This window comes from Athalia rosae, chromosome 1 (assembly GCF_917208135.1).
Source record: "Athalia rosae chromosome 1, iyAthRosa1.1, whole genome shotgun sequence".
NCBI classification, from domain to species: Eukaryota; Metazoa; Arthropoda; class Insecta; order Hymenoptera; family Athaliidae; genus Athalia; species Athalia rosae.
In genome coordinates, this window is record NC_064026.1 from 424,318 (window position 1) to 445,200 (window position 20,883).

At 41.8% G+C, this 20,883-nt stretch overlaps 3 protein-coding genes across 9 annotated transcripts; 1 reads left to right on the forward strand and 2 right to left on the reverse strand.

Moving 5' to 3' along the window:
* Positions 1-65: 65 nt before the first annotated feature.
* LOC105693367 (regulator of nonsense transcripts 1) lies at positions 66-6,305 on the reverse strand. Its single transcript, XM_012413216.3, has 7 exons — positions 6,038-6,305; positions 5,484-5,672; positions 4,820-5,103; positions 4,552-4,707; positions 4,068-4,386; positions 3,702-3,976; positions 66-3,617 (listed from the first exon to the last, which is right to left on the reverse strand). The coding sequence occupies exons 2-7, from the start codon at positions 5,661-5,663 to the stop codon at positions 1,475-1,477; spliced, it is 3,357 nt and encodes a 1,118-aa protein (XP_012268639.1). The 5' UTR covers positions 5,664-5,672; positions 6,038-6,305; the 3' UTR covers positions 66-1,474.
* Positions 5,917-8,338, forward strand: LOC105693372 (ATP-dependent (S)-NAD(P)H-hydrate dehydratase). 3 transcript variants are annotated; one of them, XM_020856574.2, is made up of 3 exons: positions 5,917-6,132; positions 6,599-6,720; positions 6,969-8,338. In XM_020856574.2, the coding sequence occupies exon 3, from the start codon at positions 7,003-7,005 to the stop codon at positions 7,945-7,947; it is 945 nt and encodes a 314-aa protein (XP_020712233.1). In that variant the 5' UTR covers positions 5,917-6,132; positions 6,599-6,720; positions 6,969-7,002; the 3' UTR covers positions 7,948-8,338. The 3 variants fall into 3 exon arrangements, with proteins under 3 accessions (XP_020712233.1, XP_048514577.1, XP_012268652.1); XM_048658620.1 differs by lacking the exon at positions 6,599-6,720; XM_012413229.3 differs by lacking the exon at positions 5,917-6,132 and having other exon boundaries at positions 6,363-6,720.
* On the reverse strand, positions 8,203-19,945 carry LOC105693369 (bumetanide-sensitive sodium-(potassium)-chloride cotransporter). Of its 5 annotated transcripts, none has more exons than XM_012413219.3 (19): positions 18,590-18,786; positions 13,905-14,048; positions 13,767-13,827; positions 12,683-12,935; positions 12,207-12,575; positions 11,801-12,123; positions 11,487-11,718; positions 11,258-11,379; positions 10,983-11,182; positions 10,744-10,891; positions 10,415-10,656; positions 10,121-10,329; positions 9,912-10,023; positions 9,720-9,817; positions 9,537-9,651; positions 9,299-9,447; positions 9,109-9,220; positions 8,869-9,021; positions 8,203-8,782 (listed from the first exon to the last, which is right to left on the reverse strand). In XM_012413219.3, the coding sequence occupies exons 1-18, from the start codon at positions 18,664-18,666 to the stop codon at positions 8,886-8,888; spliced, it is 3,102 nt and encodes a 1,033-aa protein (XP_012268642.1). In that variant the 5' UTR covers positions 18,667-18,786; the 3' UTR covers positions 8,203-8,782; positions 8,869-8,885. The 5 variants fall into 5 exon arrangements, with proteins under 5 accessions (XP_012268642.1, XP_048514560.1, XP_012268643.1 ...); XM_048658603.1 differs by lacking the exon at positions 18,590-18,786 and adding exons at positions 16,900-16,999; positions 17,125-17,297 and having other exon boundaries at positions 8,203-9,021; XM_012413220.3 differs by lacking the exon at positions 18,590-18,786 and adding an exon at positions 19,812-19,945 and having other exon boundaries at positions 8,203-9,021.
* Positions 19,946-20,883: the final 938 nt, after the last annotated feature.

The window sequence follows — 20,883 nt, forward strand, 5'->3', positions numbered from 1 at the left end:
ATAGTTTCTCAAGATCACTATGACGGAATTGGGTAAAAATTGATTAATGAGAAAAAGCCTTCAAATTTATCTGGAAATTAAATTTATTGGTATCGTGAAGTGTTACACTGAATTTTCATACTGTAAAATTTATAGTTGGTGCGTTTTTTTTTTATCAAAAGAAAAAAGAAACAATAGATTTGTGACGCATTATTCAGATACTAGTAATGCATAATAATTAAGCTAATGTTGCTAGAGATTGGCGCAAAAATTTTGGTAAGAACAAGAATACGAAGTCAGTACCACGTCAATCACATTTCGACTGGATTATTATTAACTAAAAACCCCCAACACTAATTGTGTGTATGTTCGTATGTAGGTATGTATGCCCCTATTTAAAATAACATTAAGAACTTGAAACGATGTGTATATTGTGAACGGATGGTAATTCTCTTTTAAACGGTGATCTGTTAGTTCCATACCATTGTCAGTGAAAAGCATTTCTTATTCAAAATGTTTCAGTGGCATGTGGCACCTGTTATTCAAATCATTTATCAGTAATCCCCAACCAGAGAATCACCCAATGAAATAAAATAATCTAGTTGCTGTCGGGTTGACTTCAGCAATAAACAAACATCAAACTAACAGAACGAAATATGATGTGAATAATAATCCCGGCAGTTAGTAAAATGGTCAGTCTACGCCAAAGCAAGAAAAAGAATTTAACTCTATAATGGAGTATTGATTACATTATATGATGGATGATTAGTAGCTTCATAGACTGGATTTTGTCCTATGCTTGCTTGATATTTATGCACTTATAATTTTTGCGCATGAAAATTATCATTGCTATGCGCTTCGACATCTAGAGGATGAATAGAGGTATCAAGTTAACAATTATACCTCTCAACGTCTAGAAGATAGTTAAAATTTTTTTTTGTATCAGGAACTTAAACAAAATTTATAAGACCTGAATCGCTTGAACGTACCCCATCTGTTACATGGCTAGACCTCCTTTACGGTCCTTTGAACATACCGGCGACGATGTCCATCCAGAATGAAAGGTACTAGAAGGTTGCCGAATAATCGTTAAAGATCTTCTAAAATTTGTCTAAGCTATATGTGTGCCAATAGGCACTTGTCGCCTTGCCATGGGGTGTCTGGTCGCATTACTGCTATGTTGGCGCTTGTCAATTTAGAAGTGATTTACACGTCTCCTTTTTCCAGTGTCACTCGATCCCCGCGATAAAACGGTCCGTTCACTTGCGTTGCGGTGTTTTCTCTGTTAGATTTTCGTTTTACAGTTGTCCTCTGCATGGTCACCTCTTGTTATACCGACGACATGTACTACATGTACTCGTTTGTCGAGCCGTTTTACCGTTTTACGCAGTTGGGTGGTTTGTAATTGTTGTCGAAGAATAGTTGGTTGAATAAGCCTTCAGTCGCTCCCGCGACGCTGCATGGCGAATGCGTTGTTCAGCCGTAACTTCTCGGCTCAGTACGGCTGAGAGAACTGGCCCCCGGCTTGTGACTGGCCTGATTGGTAAAATCCACTTCTATCTCCTTGATAAGTGGAATCCTGGGACAACAAACCATCCATTTGCGATTGAAACTCGCCAACAGCAAACGAGTCTTGTGACAACTCCGCCTGACTAAGACCCGGCTGCGACAGGCTGAAACCTGGTTGTGACATTCCTTGCGTAGTTCCTTGAGTTAACGGAATTCCTGGCTGGCTATACGGCTGCGTATTTTGTTCTGTTTGGCTCAATTTACTTCCACGAGGGCCTGTCTTGTTTTTAGCTGATGTGGCACCTCTACGATTTCTTTGATTTTGTCTCGCTTGCAGAGCTTGTTGATGTTGATTGTAAAATCGTGGTGGAACATGAGCCATGTTCATGAACATACCTACAGGAACTGGGACATTATTCATCGCCGCTTGTGCTCTCTCAGGGCTAATGTAGCTGATTGTATCGTGAGTCCTACTGAAGATATCCAGTGGAACGTTTCTCTGATAGTAGGGATTATGATTTTGGGTACCATTCACTTGGGTACCTGAACGATCGTAGACCGACCCAGGGATCAGAGCCTCTCTTGCGTCGTACATAGATGTAGACATGAAGTGAGAACCTGGATTGGCAGCATTTACAAGTTTCTTAGGTTTGGCAAATTGAATCATAGATTCTTTCAGATTGTTTAGCGGTCCTTCGACGAGTACTTTTTGCTCTTTGTAAAAACTCAATAAGTGGTTCCACAGAGGTTGCTTGGATAAAACTTTCGGATTTCCAACAATGATAATTCCATATTTAGCACGGGTAAGGGCAACGTTTAATCTTCTAGGATCATTTAGAAATCCAATTCCTTGATGTTCATTGGATCGAACGCAGGACATTATGATGATGTCTTTTTCACGCCCTTGGAAGGCATCAACACTGGCAACTTCAATCTCTTGATAGAGCTTAGAGTACAAAGAACCTTGGTATTGCATGTACTGGACAAGATATGCCCTCTGGCCTTCATAAGGAGTTATAACTCCAATCTGTTCAGGTTTCACACCACAGCGTAAGAACCTGGTTGTTATTTTTTCCACATTCGAAGCTTCGGTCCGATTAAGGTAAGAGGTACCGCTGCCAGCAATTTCTTCTTGTCCTTGGGTTACGTAAAAAAACATGGGTTTATCCGGAGCAGGCCATGGAAAATCAATTTTCAATAACTTTCTTTCATCCGCACAGACGCCGTTTTGCAATGAACCTTCGTAGAAGAAGTTGGATGGGAAGCGTGATAGATCCGGATGCATACGGTACTGAACTTCTAAACGGAAAGGACGAATTCCCAGTACGACGAGTCTCTCGAATAAAGATTGAGACAAACCAGCTCTAGCTGCTTTTTTGCACATGACTACTGGCCCAAGCTGGCAATGATCACCGACTAGAATTAACTGTTTGGCACCCAAAACAACTGGTACCATACATTCAGGTTCTGTAGCTTGCATACTTTCATCGATCAAGATCGAGTGGAATTTCAATCTATGTAATCTTGGATCTCCAGCTCCGACACAGGTGCAGCAAATAACATCCGCGGCTTCTAACAGTTCTTTTTCCGCAGTCTTTTTCAGAAGTCGATATCGTTTCTCATCTACACTAGATAGTTCTCCAGTTTCATCTTTGAGTTGTTGCAACTTTTGCAGTTCGTTATTTGTCTCCATATTTTTTATCTGGTTGTGTAGAGCAAGGAAACTAACTGGGGAGTCAATGGCCTCTCTTGACTTTGCGCACAAGCGGACGACCTTCAAGTTAGACTTGTGAATCTTGTCGGTCAGTTGATCGACTGCGGTATTAGAAGGGGCACAGACCAAGACTGGGCCTCCATTCTGTTTCACTAGCTGGTAAACTATTGTTGCACTAGTTACAGTTTTACCCGTTCCCGGAGGTCCTTGAATGAGAGACAATGGTCTCTGCACAGCATGTTTTACAGCATAGACCTGAGACCGATTGAGGTCAGGTAGATTTGGAGCACTGAAGTGTTTAGGGAGATGGCAGCGAAACAGTACTTCTTCCACTTCATGGCCGAGTAGTCTGTGATATATGTATCCAGATACAGAGGAGTCATCAACGGCGAATTTGCGTAGAGCGAGCTGCATACTAAAATTGATGGAAAATTAGTTATGTAACTTGATGAGAAAATAAGTACGAGGCTAATAGAAAAATAATGGTTGTCCAACATACCGATCAAAACTAGTGCTTTTCCAGATGAAGTCTACCACGAAGTTGCTGATGCATTCGGTAGGAGCCCCAGAGTTATTTTTCAGTTCAATGCCAACTTCCTCTCCATAATTGTCGGGAATTTTAATAACATGGCCAATTCCAGACCAAGGTTTGTGCAGTTCTCCTAAATACCGTAATCTCAATTCATCTCCATGCATTAGTTTCATATCGCCGTCCGTCTTTGCAAGCATAAAGTATGCGATTGTCTTTTTGTTTAAACCAACATCCCAACGTACCTAAATAAGATTGAAGAATTCAAATTTATTTCAAGCAATGTTACGGAGCAAGAAATATTCTAGTCCTCAATGAAGATCCTCAAACACTAACCTCAATATTTTCTTGGGTCTGTGATTCTTTGAGACGTTTATCATAGTCAGCTTCCAATTTCACTAGAGGGCCAAATATATTTTGATATTGATATCCGTCCTCGTACCGCAAGAGGACTTGTTGCGGCTCTTCGTCAACCCCTGGTTTTTCCAAGTCTTGGAAAGTCGCATCAACATTGTCTCGCCATAATTCTTCCAGCTTATTCATTTGTTGTGCAGACATTTGCCTAGCTCTTAGTTGTTCCTGGTCAGCTGGGATTTTAACCAACCAAGCCAAAAAGCTGCGATCCGCAATGAGTGGTTTCCATTGCTCTTGATCCCTAATGATTCATTGTTTCATGATGAACTGAACTTATTTTTTCAAAATAATAAAACGTAGACATGAAGAATAGATATTTAAAAATACGGAAAACCCAAAATATAGTTTAATCTTTTGGTGGGCGATTAATGGGGAATCAAAACAGATGAGTAAACATAATATTCACCAGTTCATATCTTTGAGAGAGCTTTGAGCAGCACAGGGTTGTCGGCAAAGCAGAACAACGACAGAATCAGCCTTGGCAGGAATGAATCCCAAGACAAACACATTTCTTACACCACAGGAATAGCACTCTAGAACTGTCTCACCAAGTGGGCCATCCCTGTAATATTAGATGTATTAGCAGTGTCTTTGGTTGGACCAAGCATTATTAAATATTACACTAAAACTTGTCGAGCAAATGTCAGTAATAAGAAACATATTAAAACTCTTACCTATGCAATGTGACCTCCTTATGTTTAGCACGCACTAAGTGATTGATGATATGCGAGCCACAAGTATTACCTCTACCATTGCAGAACCATTTGCGGCATGCATTGCACATGACCACACAAGATGCTTCATGGATCCCGCAATATTTACACGCATGTTCAGGTAAATCTCGATTATAGTAAGCTTCCTCCTCTTCCTCTTCGAATTGTAGTTCGGCAAGACTCTGTGTAGCGCCTGCTATTTTCAAGTCAAGTGAAGAACTACCACCGCCACTAGTGCCATTCACCTAAGTGCAAATAATGGGAAACAATGAGGTTCAGGGTCGACTTTTGCATCACGTAAGTCAACTATTGTACAATTGAGCTTAATACTAGAATAGGATTCTCAGAAAGTTCAAAGCCTATCGATAAATCTCAGAAACGGGTAGAACTACATTTCAATTCTATTCAAGTGCTGTAGTGTTGTACGGTGTTACCTACTTTTCGACTACCCATACATAACGATTGAAATGAGCATCCAAATTAAAATGTAGGATCTGCGAATTCGTTGGAGGAGAGTAAATGCTAAATTTCCCCGAAAAAAGGACGGCCAATTCAAGTTCAAGTAAGGTTAGGTAGTGGCCGCGTGGGCGTCCCGTCAATCGGTGTTACATTACTTAGGATGTACCTGAATGGGTTGACTCTGTCCTCCGTCATGCTGCGAAGCCTGGGTCTGACTTGGGGATGGTAAAGTGAAGTCGGTGAAATCAAATTCGCTCCCTTGCGTATCGGCCCCTATCAAGTCTGCTTCCTCCGTGTCGAGGAAAGTCAGGGTTTGGCTACTAGGCCCGTATGCGTCAACACTCATGGTAACAAACTGCAATACGACCACAGCCACACCCGATTATGAGTAAAATATTTAATAAACACGTTATAAATGATAAGATGGATATGTGCGAAGAAACTTCGAAAGGCAATCCCGAACTTATAACAGGCTACGAAATTCTACGCCATATTTTGCTCGGTGCTCACGAACGCACAACCACCAATATAACTACACAACTCGTCGCCTGTTACGTCATCAGCTGATTTCTGATTGTTCCCTGCAAGGACAGATGGATCTACACATCATGGTGGAAGCATTGAGAAATGGTGGAATAGCAGATAGCGGAAAGATTCTACATACTTCTACACATACCATACTTTGATACACACCAATAATTTGCAGTCAATGACACATACCACGTATTCGAGACACGAATATCGAATTTTGACACTCGCCGTTGGTTCGACACAGTTCCCGAAGTTCCTAACCTTATTTTGAAAGTCTTGATCGGGTATGAATATTCAATCACTGTAATACAAATCATTCGTTTCAAGTCGTTAATAGAACGGCGTCATTACTTCAGTAAAATAATTGGTTTGTCACTGTCTATTTTTCGCATTCAATAAGTTTGATACGTCGTGACATTGCAGTTCAAACTTAGATATGTGCGGCGCGTCAAGACGAAAAAGTATGCGAAGCTAATTTCCGTGGCCACTTCAAATTGCTCCTCCTTTTGATTTCATCGTTCATTTTTCTTCTTGACATTCCCGATGTTCTGTTTTTTCTGAATTAAATTGCCGTTTTTTCTCCCACGTTACAACATATTTTTGGTAGATTGAAATTTGATTAAATTTTTCCAGTAATGGCAATTCAAAGACTAATATCTTGAAAGTTTTCGTTTTGAATATCATCCAAAGAGTTCACAATAATATTTCACAAATCCGTGCTCATTTGTAAGCTTCAATCAGTCTTTACAGATGGCATTCAACACGCAGCCGATAGTTGCCATAATTCAGGTCTAACTTCCCAGTTGTATCAACTGCAAGCAACTACGGCGTAGGTTTCATTCAGTTTTTCGTAATCTCCGTAAAAGTGACAGGTAATTCCGATCATCTTGTGTATTGCGACATCTTCTCACTCACCATGTCCGTGTCATCATAAGATAGCAATATTAACCGTACGAATAACCCATCACCAGCGTCATAACTATAATCAGTAGATGAAAGCTAATATCGTGCACACATAAAATTGCTTTCAAATTGAAGTTTTGTGGGTCCACAGTCGATAAGAATAAATCGTATTGAACTGTTGCTTATCCATGATTATCGCTAAAAATTCTATGTGTAGATCTCAGCACCTGTTCAAATTCAAATTATCAACAATGGCTTCCGCGTCAGCAGTAGAGGAGCGGATGTTGAAAGGTGCCCGAAAAATAGTTCCCGTATTAACTTCCTCGAAATACAAGGGGCAAGATGGGAGGATCGGGATATTCGGAGGAAGCACAGAATACACCGGAGCTCCGTTTTTTGCTGCCATAAGTGCGCTAAGAGTTGGCGCCGATTTGGCGCACATATTTTGCACCAAAGAAGCTGGGATTCCCCTGAAGTCCTACAGTCCGGAGCCGATCATTCATCCTGTTCTCGATCAACACGATGCCATTAAGTTGATAAAACCGTGGCTGGATAGGCTGCACGTAATTGTTATCGGGCCTGGTTTGGGGAGAGAAGAAAAAGTGTTCAAAGTTATCGCGGATTTGATCAGCATATGCCGTGATCTCAAAAAACCCTTGATCATAGACGCAGATGGTCTTGCTCTCATATGCCAACGGCCAGAGCTAGTCAAGGAGTATCCTGGGCTTATCCTAACGCCGAACGCCGTGGAGTTTTCTCGATTGGCGAAAGCTCTATTAGAAAAATCTATACAACCAGCTCCCGTTGCGAAAGTATCGGACGTCAAACATCTCGCCGACGTTCTGGGGAAAAATGTCGTTGTTCTTCACAAAGGGGCTAAAGATGTTATCGTGGATGGGCATAAGGGAACAGAGACCTTGTCATGCGGGGTTTCTGGATCGCCGAGAAGATGCGGTGGTCAAGGTGATCTTCTGTCTGGTGCCCTAGCGGTCTTCTACTGGTGGGCAATAAGCGCTGGACCGAGCGAGTGTGCCTTGTCACCGGCAATGACCGCGGCCTACGCCGCCTCCAGGTTAACCAGGGAGTGCAACGCAGCAGCTTTTAAAATCAAACAACGAGCCACCCTAACGACAGACATGATCGAATGCATACATCCGGTGTTTGCGAAGTTGTTCGAAACACACGTATGCAAGTAAACCGAGAGAAGAGAAACCTTTTCCCATCCTGGCACAATCCATCCTTGCACGATTTTACCCAAGTCCGTATGGAATAATCAATCAAAATTGTAAGTAAATTTCATAGTACACATTCGTATTTAGCTTTTTATAAAAAGTAAGTCTTTGAATCTTGTAATATATCTCCCCTTTAATAGACTATGATTCAAAGTTAGATCCCTTAAAATTGAAGATGTCCCCTTTCGTCGATTGGTAGAAAATAGCACGAGGTAACTGATTATTTCGCAGTATCCGTGATCACCGGATATATTTTTATGTATAAAATACAGATGCTTTTATTTCTTCGGAAGTGTAAAGTAATAAAAATAAATACTAGCGTTCGGTATACATAACATTAAAAATATGAATTCTATGTGCCTCATTAGTTAGTTCGTACTCTTTCTAATGATAAAATCTACTGGTACATTTTCTAATTTTTATACACGTTAAAAACTCGCGCCACGTAAAATTTCGCACCCCCACTGAACACGCAGCGTCAGTTCGATAGAAATTCTTGAGTCCTTAAGTACAAATATGCATAAGTATTTATATCGGGAATCATGGTTCGTACCGATGTACGAACGTGCCATGGAGTTATCTAATCTTATAAATAAATTTTTAATACTGATTACTGTAGTATCATGAAATCTACAAACATAAGAGTAAGACCGAATTATGCATGGAATCAAGAGATAATTAGGATTGACTCGTTCTTTCTAGAGTGGCAAATGAATCTAACATTACACCGCAGTCTCATCTCAAGTCCCATTGTAGGCAGCCAGTGCCAAGACATTGTTCTCATTTGTTTAGTCTTCCACTGCAAATGGGCACGCCGATTATTACGTATCTATAATATAATAGACGATCGTAAATGAAGTATAAATGTATAGACTAAAATCGGACCTAGAATTGACGGCGAACTACGAATAAAACGTCAGTACGGAAGTGTGATTGCCTCGGACCAAAAGAGTCGGAGGCATGTCTCTGGTCAATGTTTCCAGCCATGCCATGTAAAGCGGCGCCGATACCGCGCCCTTTCTCGGCATCGGTAACGACCTGCAGACAAACAAACAGTAATGACAAAATGTTTCAATAGCATTCGAGAAGGAAGACCTCGATTCATCGAGTTATAAATTAACTCACATAACGACAAACGTCGAATCACTTGAATTTTCTAGCAGCAACTCGCGAAGCCGTAACTGCCGGTTTGTTTTATCTCGTAGGTTCTGTAGCTCTGCTTCGGTGACTGTGTAGTCTAAATACAGAGGAATCAATTAAGAATCCATTTTCAATTGTTCAATCACGCGACAATAGATTTATCAGTAGCATTTACCAGTATTTTCAACGCCATCTTTCTCTCGAAAGCCGGAGATGAGTGTTTCGAAAAATTTCTGAGTGTCAGCGTGGGGTTGGACGCTGATATCATCGACCATTTTCAAACTAGTGTACTTGATACGAAATTTGGCCATGATTTCTTGCATTCTGTAAGCGACGAGAGGTAGTTTAGATACGATCGACAGGTAATTTACTTACGTAGAAATTATAAATTCCAAAATTTGACTTCAACTCACTCTTTTTCCTCAGCAGCTATGTCTTGTTTGTGATTCGCGAGGGCAAAAATTCTCATCTTACAATTCTCCCAGTTGGTTCTGGTGCTGATGATGTACGGAAGCAGGATCGTCAGACCTGAAATAGAATTATGTGGAACGTGCTTCGAAAAATAGCGAAATGTACCGTGTTTGAACAAAAATTACCTCCGTCATCGTAGAGCCACCAGACGTCGATGGTACTCTTCTTGTGTTTCTTCTGGAAAATTGTCATGTATTCGGGTACCGGGGACATTCCGTTACCACTATCGATCAAAGATTGAATCAGTTTTAGGGCTGAAAATGTCGATTACAAACTAATCGGCACTTAAACCGAGAGATAAATATCGTAATACTCACATCAACAATTTATCAGTGATTATCTTTTTCTTATTCTTCAAATGATCCCGGGCGCTTCCGTTATTGTGAATCGATTTAACGCTGCTATTATCATTCGGTAGATACTGCGTTCCTGAGAATAAACGAATGAAAATATAACAACCGTAATAATCTGCTCGATCGTATCATGTGAAATTCACAACGTCGGATACTTGTGTGAAAATTCCTACCGATACTGGGGACACTGTTAGTCCGTGGAATCCCGCTGCTTATCGAAAGATTACTATCCGCGTGCATCAGCGCATTCCCTGCCAAATCGTAACTGCTTTGGGCTAAGGCACCGTGTTCCTCTTCGAAAATTCCGTTTACCGGTACAGAACAATCCAGACCTTCCGCGATTCGTAATATGGCGACAGCCAGTCGATTGTCGAACGCGTTGCTGCGCAATGAAAATACGTATCATGTGCTACTGATTGGTTGGTTCGAGTAACTCGAATACATGATAAATAGAATTATCGACTTACTGGAGTACGTTGAAATATTCCTGAAGCTCTTTTCCCTCGCAACTGGACCAGTGAGTTTTGTAACCCATTAGGACAACATTTGGTGCTAATTTCCCTACGCCTGCTGCCTGCATCAGTGCCGAAGCACCGGTTTCGAAACCAACACCTTCGACGACGTGATAAAATGACTTGATGCGATGTCGGTTCAACCAGGTATACCCAGCTCGGCGATGAGTCGACCGCATCCTATACGACAGTCGAGACTGCAACGAGCGAAATCTGGGACTTTACATTTCGTGACAAGACTTGAACAGTTTATCTTCGTAGAGGAAGAAGAGCGGATAACTTACAGGATATATTCCACCACACATCAGAAGAGCGTTATTTTTTGTTATCAGATTAGCGAGATGAACCAAAGCTGGTCGGGAACTCGGCTGTCCCGTCAGCGCCAAAATTTGGGGGGTGTAATTTTTCACGTGCTCGTCGGTTGAGTTGAGCCTTTGTCATCGGAGATAATGATTAGTAAATTACAATCATAGACTGTGTGGTATTCACCGTTCGATATCGCACGGTGATCGAGTAAACATACCGGTACACGATGGAAAGAGCGGTTTTGTAAGTTTGCGCTTGTGTACTGCTACCCCAGTTGACATCCGGATTCCGGTAGACCACGATGAGATAAAGAGCGAAGATAATCACGAAAGTCACGAGCGACATGACCCAATCGATGAGGAACATGATTGCGACGCATAAGATGAAACCGGCCAAAGACAACCAGGTGTTGTAGTACTGCAAAGACGGCGTAATATGAAATCCGATTCTCGGGAAGTTCAGTTCCGAAGAATGTTCCTACGAGATTGTTACCTTGAAGGTCGGTCTCCATCCCAACGGTCGCACTAGTGCAGCGTGGAAGGTGCAGAAGTTAATCAGAGCGTATGATGCCAAGTAGAAGTTGGAGATGAGCGGGGCGATCGCATTCAAATTAGCTGAAAGCGCAGAATACTTTGTGAAGAAGTCGCACTCTGACTATTTACAGATTGCCGACAACTGAGATGAAGTTTTCAATTTGATCGCAACTGATTTCAATTATTACCAATAAGAACAAAAAGCGCTGCAACGAAGAAGGTGAGGACATATCCGCGATAAGGTTCTCCGGCTTTGCCATATCCCTTGCTGAAAAAAATTAATCCGGGATAAATTTTATCGATTCCCAGCGCTTGTATAAGTCGGGGAACGGACAGCAGGTTCGTCAAAGCCGTGGATAGTGTCGCCGCGAAGCACCCGGCATAGATGAACGGACCCCACACAGACATGAGTTGCATCACCTGTAGGAAAGAAACGAATGTTGCGAAGCTACCCTAAATGAAGTACCATACTTTTCTAATATTGAGTCATACTTCGACTTACCGAATAACTATTGTGAAGTCCGTAAGTACAGTTTGATGTACAGTTTGCGATCACCTCGTCGACCACGATTCCACTAGCGTCCCTCAGAGCCGCACCGCCGGCAAAAATAACGAATGTGGCATAGCTGATCATAGAGATGAGGAGAGCTAGCAGCGTCCCTTTGGGAATGCTCGACGCAGGGTCTCTCAGATCACCAGAAATATTAGCTCCAGCTTGAATGCCTGTTACGGAAGGAAAGAAGATGGCGAATACGGAAAAGAAGGTGTGCTGTTTACCCTCGGAAAATCGGTAGTCCGGTGTCCAGTTATCGGAGAAGACAGTCGCTGCAGAAGAGAGAAGACCGTTGGTCTACTTATAACTCGACGAGGGATGCTTTTGTATAGCTCCTCGAGATGAAGATACCTACTTGAAAATCCAGCAAACCCTTGCGCCGTCTGTTCCACGGAATTCGGTCCGATTATCGTTCCGATAATGAAGTCCACGATAGCGGCTACTATGATGGCGATCAGAAAATTTTGTGCTTTCGATTCCCATTCCATCCCAATAGCACAGATAAAAATCATTATTAGCACAGCAATGATTCCGACCAATCTGACGTCGTTGACAGCATTGTCAATGATTTGCAGACCATTTTCACGCAACAACTCATTCAAAGAATCACAAAAGCCAATGGTATTCATAGAGGCTGCTACTGCGTTCGCAAAAGCGAAGACAATCCCGACCGATGCTCCAAATTCAGGTCCAAGAGATCGCGATATTATGTAATAGATACCACCTGAAATAAAAAGGATCACCGTATGATGTTACATTAATAAATCTGAATACATGTTACGATGACATTTGGCATGTACATACAATGGTCTCTTTGAATTCATTGCTCACCTCCCTTGACTTCTCCGTTCGTGCTGATTGCACTCAGACTCAAAGTTGTGATTACGCAAACAATCGAAGATATACCAATTATTATCAAACTCTGGAGGATCCCCGCTTGCGCCACAACCCAAGAAAGTCGGAGAAAAAGCATCACCCCCCAGATGTTGAGCAGACATGGTATCAGGACACCTTGGATCCATCCCAATTTTATACCGACAAAGCTGTTACCTCCGGTAACCTGACCAGCCTCCACATTCGTATCCTGTAGACAGACAGTCCTTCGATTAGTCTATTTCGCCATCGTTCTGAATTCGAGGGAATTCGGATAACGCGGTGAGAGAAATTTGTTCGTATACTTGGGTCGTGAAGGCGATCGGTACCGTTTAAAGATTTTTCGAGCGCTGCAGGAGGAAATTGGGTTGCATTTATGTTAGTTGTGACGTTTACGTGATTTGAATAGGAATTTTACACGTGATATAACGGTGTGGAAGAGTGTCTCCTCTTTAAACACATTCGATTCAATAAATATCGGGTGGGTTCCGTAATCCCATCCAGATCTTACGAAAGCTGTGGGAAATTTCTCACCGTGACTGAATTTAGATGCTTACAGAATTTATTCTATTTTTACTCGGTGCGCAGAGCTAAATTGTTCTATGTATACGAGTAGGTACATACGTACTATACGTGCTAATTTCATACCAGAATATTGTTCATATCTCAGATTACTTAGCGACAATCAAACAATAAAAATTTATCAATGACGAGGATCGTAAATGCACTGGTTTGAACTAAATCAATCTGATAGTAACCAGATCGCGGCGGCTACATGCAGATTCTTTATTCCGTTATTACAGTCAGCTGTATTCGGTGAAATAAACTCCTCATTTGTTCAAGCCAAGCCACAAAATAATTGCACATGACAAGCACGGAGAATTAAAAAAAAAAAAACCGTCAACTTTCTTGTTGTTACGAGCGTAATCACCGTTGTTAATATCATAGATATATTGAACTCAATATCAGTTCCAATGGCTGATATTTCATGTGTCTAACAAGTATCGGACTGGGAATGGAAATGAGATTTTCTCTGACTGACCTTGACAGGATTACCCTCGTGCAAATCACCCAACGATGGTCTCTTCGCTCTCCTGCTCAATCTGCGCGACAATTTGAGGAAAATTTATAAAAATTGGCTCGCGTTAAAACGGTGCGGGGAATCTCGCGCGATACTTGCCTGTAGTGATCGAGTCTAGGGACGACATCCGAAAGACCGGAAATGTTCAAAGATATCGGAGATTTTCTGCTGTTCTGATCGCAGTTTCCGGTGACGCCGTCTTCGGCATTTCTGCTCTGGAATTTGCCTTCCATCAGGTTCAGTCTGTAACCATATTTTACGAGCTTCAAATACAAGAGGATCGTAGTTCGGTATCGCGTCCGAATCCGGAAGCGAAAATGATTTTCTCGATCAACTTATTACCGGTAGTTTATTTTCGTTTATTTTCGAAGTAACCGACAAGAGATACTTATGCTGTCCTTCGTTCTTGGAGTTTGCGTTTCTCCGTAAGGAGTCAAGTTTATTTTGGCAAACGTGCTCAATTCAGCAATACCGATCGCGATAGCTCATGACAACGGTTTCGCTATTCATTCGCATAACAGTTTCATGAGTCTGAACTCGCGGAATTGAATCTTCACGCGCGCGCCTTCGATTTCATCGTATTGTCAAATTTAGCCAACGACGATATAATCTAAGAATCCCGCTGGTGGAGGAGATTTTTTGAATATTTTCCGTTATTCCGAGTACCTCGGAAACTCCACACCAAGATGATATATTATACGCAACATATACATATATACTTAAATTATCACGAAAATCAGTTGTTTAACAACTGTATTAGAAAAAGTGGGTGATTGAAGTTCCGTTAGAGGTTTATGAGGACTTCTGACAATATGGTAATTACCGATGAGTAGTTGTATTATGTCACGCTGACAAGTAACCCGAAATTTTCGTCGTTGTCAACAAGGAAATGAGTAAACTTGTGCAGGAGCTAATTCAACTGATTCATAGTCGTGACGTTGCTCCTTCGGTCTTTCGAGAATCAGGACGATGCGAATTTTATGCGTCTAGACACAGTTCGAAAATCTTTTGAAAATCCCCGACTTATCACTTATGCAATTAGGTTCGTTGTCCTTTAGGAATGCCCGCGGATGCGTCACGCGTACACGTGCATATGCGTGACAACGCGTCCTCGAAACCGCGGTCGATGCATCGCACACGTGTATCATTTTATTTTCACGTCACTCCCAGACACTCGGATATCCACGTTAGGTGATATAATATCGACTCTGTCATCTCCCTGTCCCGCTCATCTTCACGTGATTCTACCGGCATCTCCGCGAGACGAAGGTGAACTTGTCCGAGGTATAATTATACATATAACAAAGAAGTTATCGGGATCGCATTTAGGTACGGCTCAATTCTCCGGGGCACGTGATTCACACGCGCGTGCAGCAAATTCGAAAATTCAACAAATCATAATAGGTATACCGATTCGAGTTTCTCAGTCCATTACTATATTTATACGACTACTCGGAGCGCGATGCTTGGTGCTTGAGTGGCTATCTGCTATTAATAACCAGCGTCAACCCCCTGAGTGCACAATGCTCGTATACGATTCCGAGCTCTTTACGCAGAGGGCATTTTCAGTTCAGTCGTCGCGTCGTTTTCTCCGACTTAATTTAGACACGGAAATTCCGCAAATAATTTCTACGTCACGAATCAAAGTTGGAGCGAATTCTGCCGCCTATTATACCTATACGATTTCAGTGAGCATAATTCAAGGAGAATCGTACGTCCGCTTCTAGTCACGGTCAAGTTACTTCCGGTGCAAATCGTTTGGCAGGACTTTGAATATCTGGAACGCCGCTGCGACAGATGTGAATCGCAGATTATACGTATAATACGTAATCCGCGTATGCGGGCTCGTGGCGTGATTTGTGGCATTACGCTTCAATGAAATGAATCGATTATATTTGACGTTAATGCGCATGAAAATATACCGTATTACCGTTAATAATATCGCGACGGTGATCGCACGACATAACTCTGTTGAATAATATTCGGAGCTTTAGACGAATTGAACGTCATCGATCCTTACACGTTTTGAGAATGCGAATAATCGCGCTATCGCAGTCTCGTGCGTGAATGCAAAATATTCAAGATTGGGTTTATTCAGTTGGCCAGGGGAGCTTGAATCAAAAATCCATCGACGATTCTACGATCGAAGTTCTAGGAACGTTATACCCATTATCATATTTCGAAATCAAAATCCTTGACACAATTTTCGGCGAAATATATCGATTCACCGGTCACACGAAGTCGAATTTACCACAAATCCGTGGAACTTTTGAAAATCGCAAGGCGTTACTCGACGTGTGTTCGATCCATACATGTGTGTTATTTCACGCTGTTATAACCCGATCGCACACCTGGTCGGATATCGTGGACGTGAGAATACAATATACATGTATGCGTCTAATACCTACACACATACCTAATCCGCGCACGATTCCGTGAATGTACTCACTGGATTCCTCTCACTTGGCAGTTCGCGTTGCTCATTAATCTATATTTCAGCTGTGTCTTCAAAAGCTCCGACGATGTTTTCGCGGGTATCGCGGCGATTTTTTTAAAACGAAAACGATTCTTTCGAAATTCCAAAGCCGCGTTACAGTTTTGCCATTGCAAAAAAACACTGTCGCGTACGTGTAACGTGGGGTCTACGATTGTTGTGAACGAGTCGCACACGTGTCCTCTCTACGGCCTGTGCTGGATCATAATGATCGTATTTTCATAGCTGGTCTTCACGGCAATTCGGTGAAATACATAATAGTTACGTTGTCTATCAGTTTCCCTTTTCTTCTCTCATCGGTTCTGCCGATTGATTAGCCCCGAGTGTCGTTTGCGATTCGTTCGTTCGTCAAAACCTCCTGGCCGATAAAAGTATCAATCCGGATTTTGGTCGGATTCCGTGCAAAGGATAGAGCTCTCACTTCCGTACTTCACGGGCCCAAGTTCATTTTATCGTTAGAGTTCTCTGGGGTCTCCATTGTTGTTGGTAGGTATGTGTGTGTGTGTTATACAAGTGTGAACGCGATAAACCCGGCGAAATAATGACCGATACTTAAGGTCCGGTCTGGATAAGGCGAAGTGAAAATTGTGCAATATTCACCTTCATGTTTTATCGCTCGTTTACTTCCTGTTTAATCAGACTTCGCGGGTTATACGTCAACATACTCATTAGCGGACACGGAGGAGACCGTGGTTATTATCTGCGGTTGAAAATGAAATGGACAATTATCGGTTCAAATCTCCGATGGATCAAGATTCCGACGGATATCGATCTGATAAAAAAATGACCGAGTTCGCGTATACCGTACAAATGCACACGTCTTACCTTCTAGTTTCATCGGGACATTTATCAAGAATAATAATTGATAATTCGTGTTGTTCACATTTGTCGATACCGATTATAGATTAATTTTAAAAATTGTTGCCCGGGCGCGATTAGTGAGAAGGTTACCGCTTGGTAGGACTTCGGAGACGGTCTGATTGTGAATAGCAGCCGATACAAATGGAGAACTCCAGGTTACAAGCTTTGCGTCTTCCACGCCGACGCCAAGAAATCACGGTGCGCTTACTTTCGGAAATTATTGTGTATTGAGGCATGAAAATTTGAGATCAGTCAATGATGGATTTATGATGCAGGAACGAGAGAGCGGTAGTATCCCGAAGTGACTTGGGAACTTTTTCTTTGCTCATTAGCTGACACGAGTCTTCGACGTGTGTTTAAATTTTTCAACGATTCTTCTGATATTCCAAAAATTTTTTAGATTCGTCGAATAGAATTTCTAAAAATCAACCGCAGGTAGCAGGAATTATAGTCGCAATTTGTGGATTTTACTCCTTGTGTGAAATCTACTCAGATTGCGAGTCGTCCGTATAGTCAATCGAGACCAAAAACATGAATATTCATTGTAAAAAAATAATCATAGTAAAACAGTTACCCGATGTTTTACCGAAGATGATTAGAAGTGATTTTCTAGGCCTCGAAACGTGTCGAAGAATCAGTGAGTCTTCGACTTTTCTTTTTCGTTCAAACAATGACAAGTTCGGCTTATCGGAAAATAAATAATAATAATCGCCACATATAAATGTAATGGTGTGGATTGAGGTTCGTTGTCATTGATGACACTACTTAATTATATAATACCCACAACTCTACGGAACAGATAAGAATTGTAGGGTATTCACATACACTCAACATACGACTGCCGTGAGCTCTGCAAGGCTGTTAAAACTCATTTTATCCAATTGTTCGTCCCATGTTATAAAATCAATTTCTACAGGTAGCGCGTCTCAAAATTATCGAGATTCATCCTTCACGCCGGTCTCTCTCACCTATTCCGGATTATGGTCACCACTTGTTCCATGACCATTTCTGGGTCCGCAAAAATTGTGGAATATGCGAGAGGTGACCAGACAGGGACTTATTGTGATACCAAATAATCCAAGACGAGTGAATCTCATGGCGCAGCCTTCAACAGATCTCTTACGCGATTAAAATATCGCACGCTGCATGTTTGATGGTGAGAGGTCTTTATTATCAGATAATTATCGACATGCTACTTTATGCGCACAACGAACAATTGCTGAAGAATACGCGATGTCTGTGCGATATCGGAACACTCGAAACATAACGAATACAACGCTATAGATTCAACGTTCGAATTTTTTCATATTGCACTGTAAATGTATAATTATTTAAAAGCTCTCTCATTCGTTCATTTTATGTACCGTATTTGCAACACCTGCCACTTTTTGCGAAACATTGGAGAGAAATAATATTTTCGCGTACGTACCTGAAGTTTTTTATTTCTAACATAATTTCACTTCCGAGTGGATGTTCGGCGAAAAATATTCTCGGTTTTTTTGGCATCCTGTTTTCCCAGCAAAAGCACTGTGTCCTCGCACGAAACGACGATGATATTCCTTCGCGCGTGTGGTTATACGGAGCGAAAGTTAGCGCGAACCGTGAGCCACGAGTCGCGAGTAATGAACATTTATTCGAATGTAACGAGCAAGCTGCTTAATATACCTATCCCAGGTATACCTCGAGTAGGTTGTAAAGAAATAAATACTGTACTAATTCTCTTTTTGCACCGCAGAGGCTATTGTCTCGTATTATCACCAACTTGGAGGTGTTAATTTTTTTCCCGAGGTAATTCTCATTACAAGTACATAAAAATAGCATTGAAATGAAATAACAAATTCCCCGGCAAATACTTGCGCTATAGGACGCATAGGTGTCTGCACATCGCACAGAAATCGAAGAGTCGCCGCAAGCACCAATTATAGTCCTTGGAAATATTTACCCAAATAAATTTATTTGGACAGTCGTTTATCGAATCGACTTTACGCATCGTGTACCGATCTGCAGCTAGTTAGAGGTATGCCTGCCTCGATGGCATAATTACTTACAGCGACAATTCCATGAGTTTTTTTTTTTTCTTTTTTCAAATACCCACTTTCACAGTAGCAAGACTGATTCGAACAAATTACGACAATTACGCGTAGAACCGGTGGTGAAAAATTCGACCAGTAATCGTTATGACGACCATAAAGAATAAAACTGTCATTTTTGAAGAAGGACCTGCACGGTGTCGTTATCTTCACGGATGTGTGCGGCACATTATCATATCAGTCCATCTTCCAGTAGTACACGTAACACCAATAATATGTACATACAGGAATTGTTTTACGTAAACGATCATGTTGGATAAGTGCGCTTTCTTGCGCATGTGGGTATTGGTTCAAGAATTATGCACGTATACATTACATCGCGTCTATTCGACAGGATCTGAATAAGTAGGAAGAGCTGGGAGAATTTCGGACCACGCAATTCGCTTGTCGGAGTCGCGTGTAATCTACCCTCGTTTTTAATCTACCCTCGTAGTTTATTTTTCGAATAGGCGCGAGATTCGCAATTCCGAATCTTAAATTTGGTGGAATTTCTCGAAGGGTAATTTTAAGAGCGTAATTGACGGTTGTCGCATCGTTGAGAGATTTGCATTCATTCCTTACCTAGATGTACGACGATGAGCTTATAATTGTCCCCGTGTTAATCTTTGACGCCACCACCCCGAAAGCTAAGAAATAATTTGAAACGCTGCTTCTTGCACGACATGCGTTGATTAACTAAAGAGGTTCATCGACAAATTCGTATTTATACCACCCATCCCTGGTTTGGTGCCGTTGTAGTATCATCTCGAGATGTGAGCTTCGGAGGAACATTATATATTAAGTTAGTTGACCCTTGTCAACATTCGCAGTGGCGTAAGATACTCAAATGAATCAGATGTACGCGAGACGGCGTAAGCGATATTCTCCGAATACAAATGGTTTGCGAGCTAAACTTTTATCATCCCCCTTCCTCGGAACTACTACTCTGTCGCATGGAATCCGTTTCCGTTGACTCGGCATCGCTGTTCAATCGCACGAATGTTTATTTCTATACGCAAATGTGACACGTACGTAGCCATATTCTCTCAAATTTCGGAGACATCGTTAATCGTCACGACGTCTCTCCGATGGGGAAATCTCTTCGCGGCTGAGATGGAGGGCAGGGCGGAGGGTAGGGGCGAGGCGAAATCGGAAATAATTATAATTTGAATTTCGGCTCCGAGTTGAATAGAATTGACGACAAAATCTTTTTCTCACGATCATTCATTTATATAATGTCGGATGCTCGTGTTGCGTATGACGATGATTATAATTATGTAATTTTATGCACCTTACAATTATTTAACGAACTTTTCCGTTGAAGATATTCTACAGCGAGATCTAATCGTCCAAGTACGAAGAAGAATATACGTCGTTCCGCGACTCGTATGGATAACAGATACACAGATGCGTCTATTGCTCACGTGGTGGATAATAGACGCAGAAATTGTATCGTACGGGATGAATCAGTTAACAAGGTCTTGGCGGAAAAGAACAGCGTGGTCTGCCTGATTTCGCGTAATTAATACTGGAAGCGTCTGGATTTGTTAATAGTTTATTCTATCCTTTGCCTCGGCTCGGAGCTTTCTGTTCTCCGCAGGAAACCGAACACCGCGGTTGACTTCCATTATTCACAAGTCGGCTGAAAAAAACG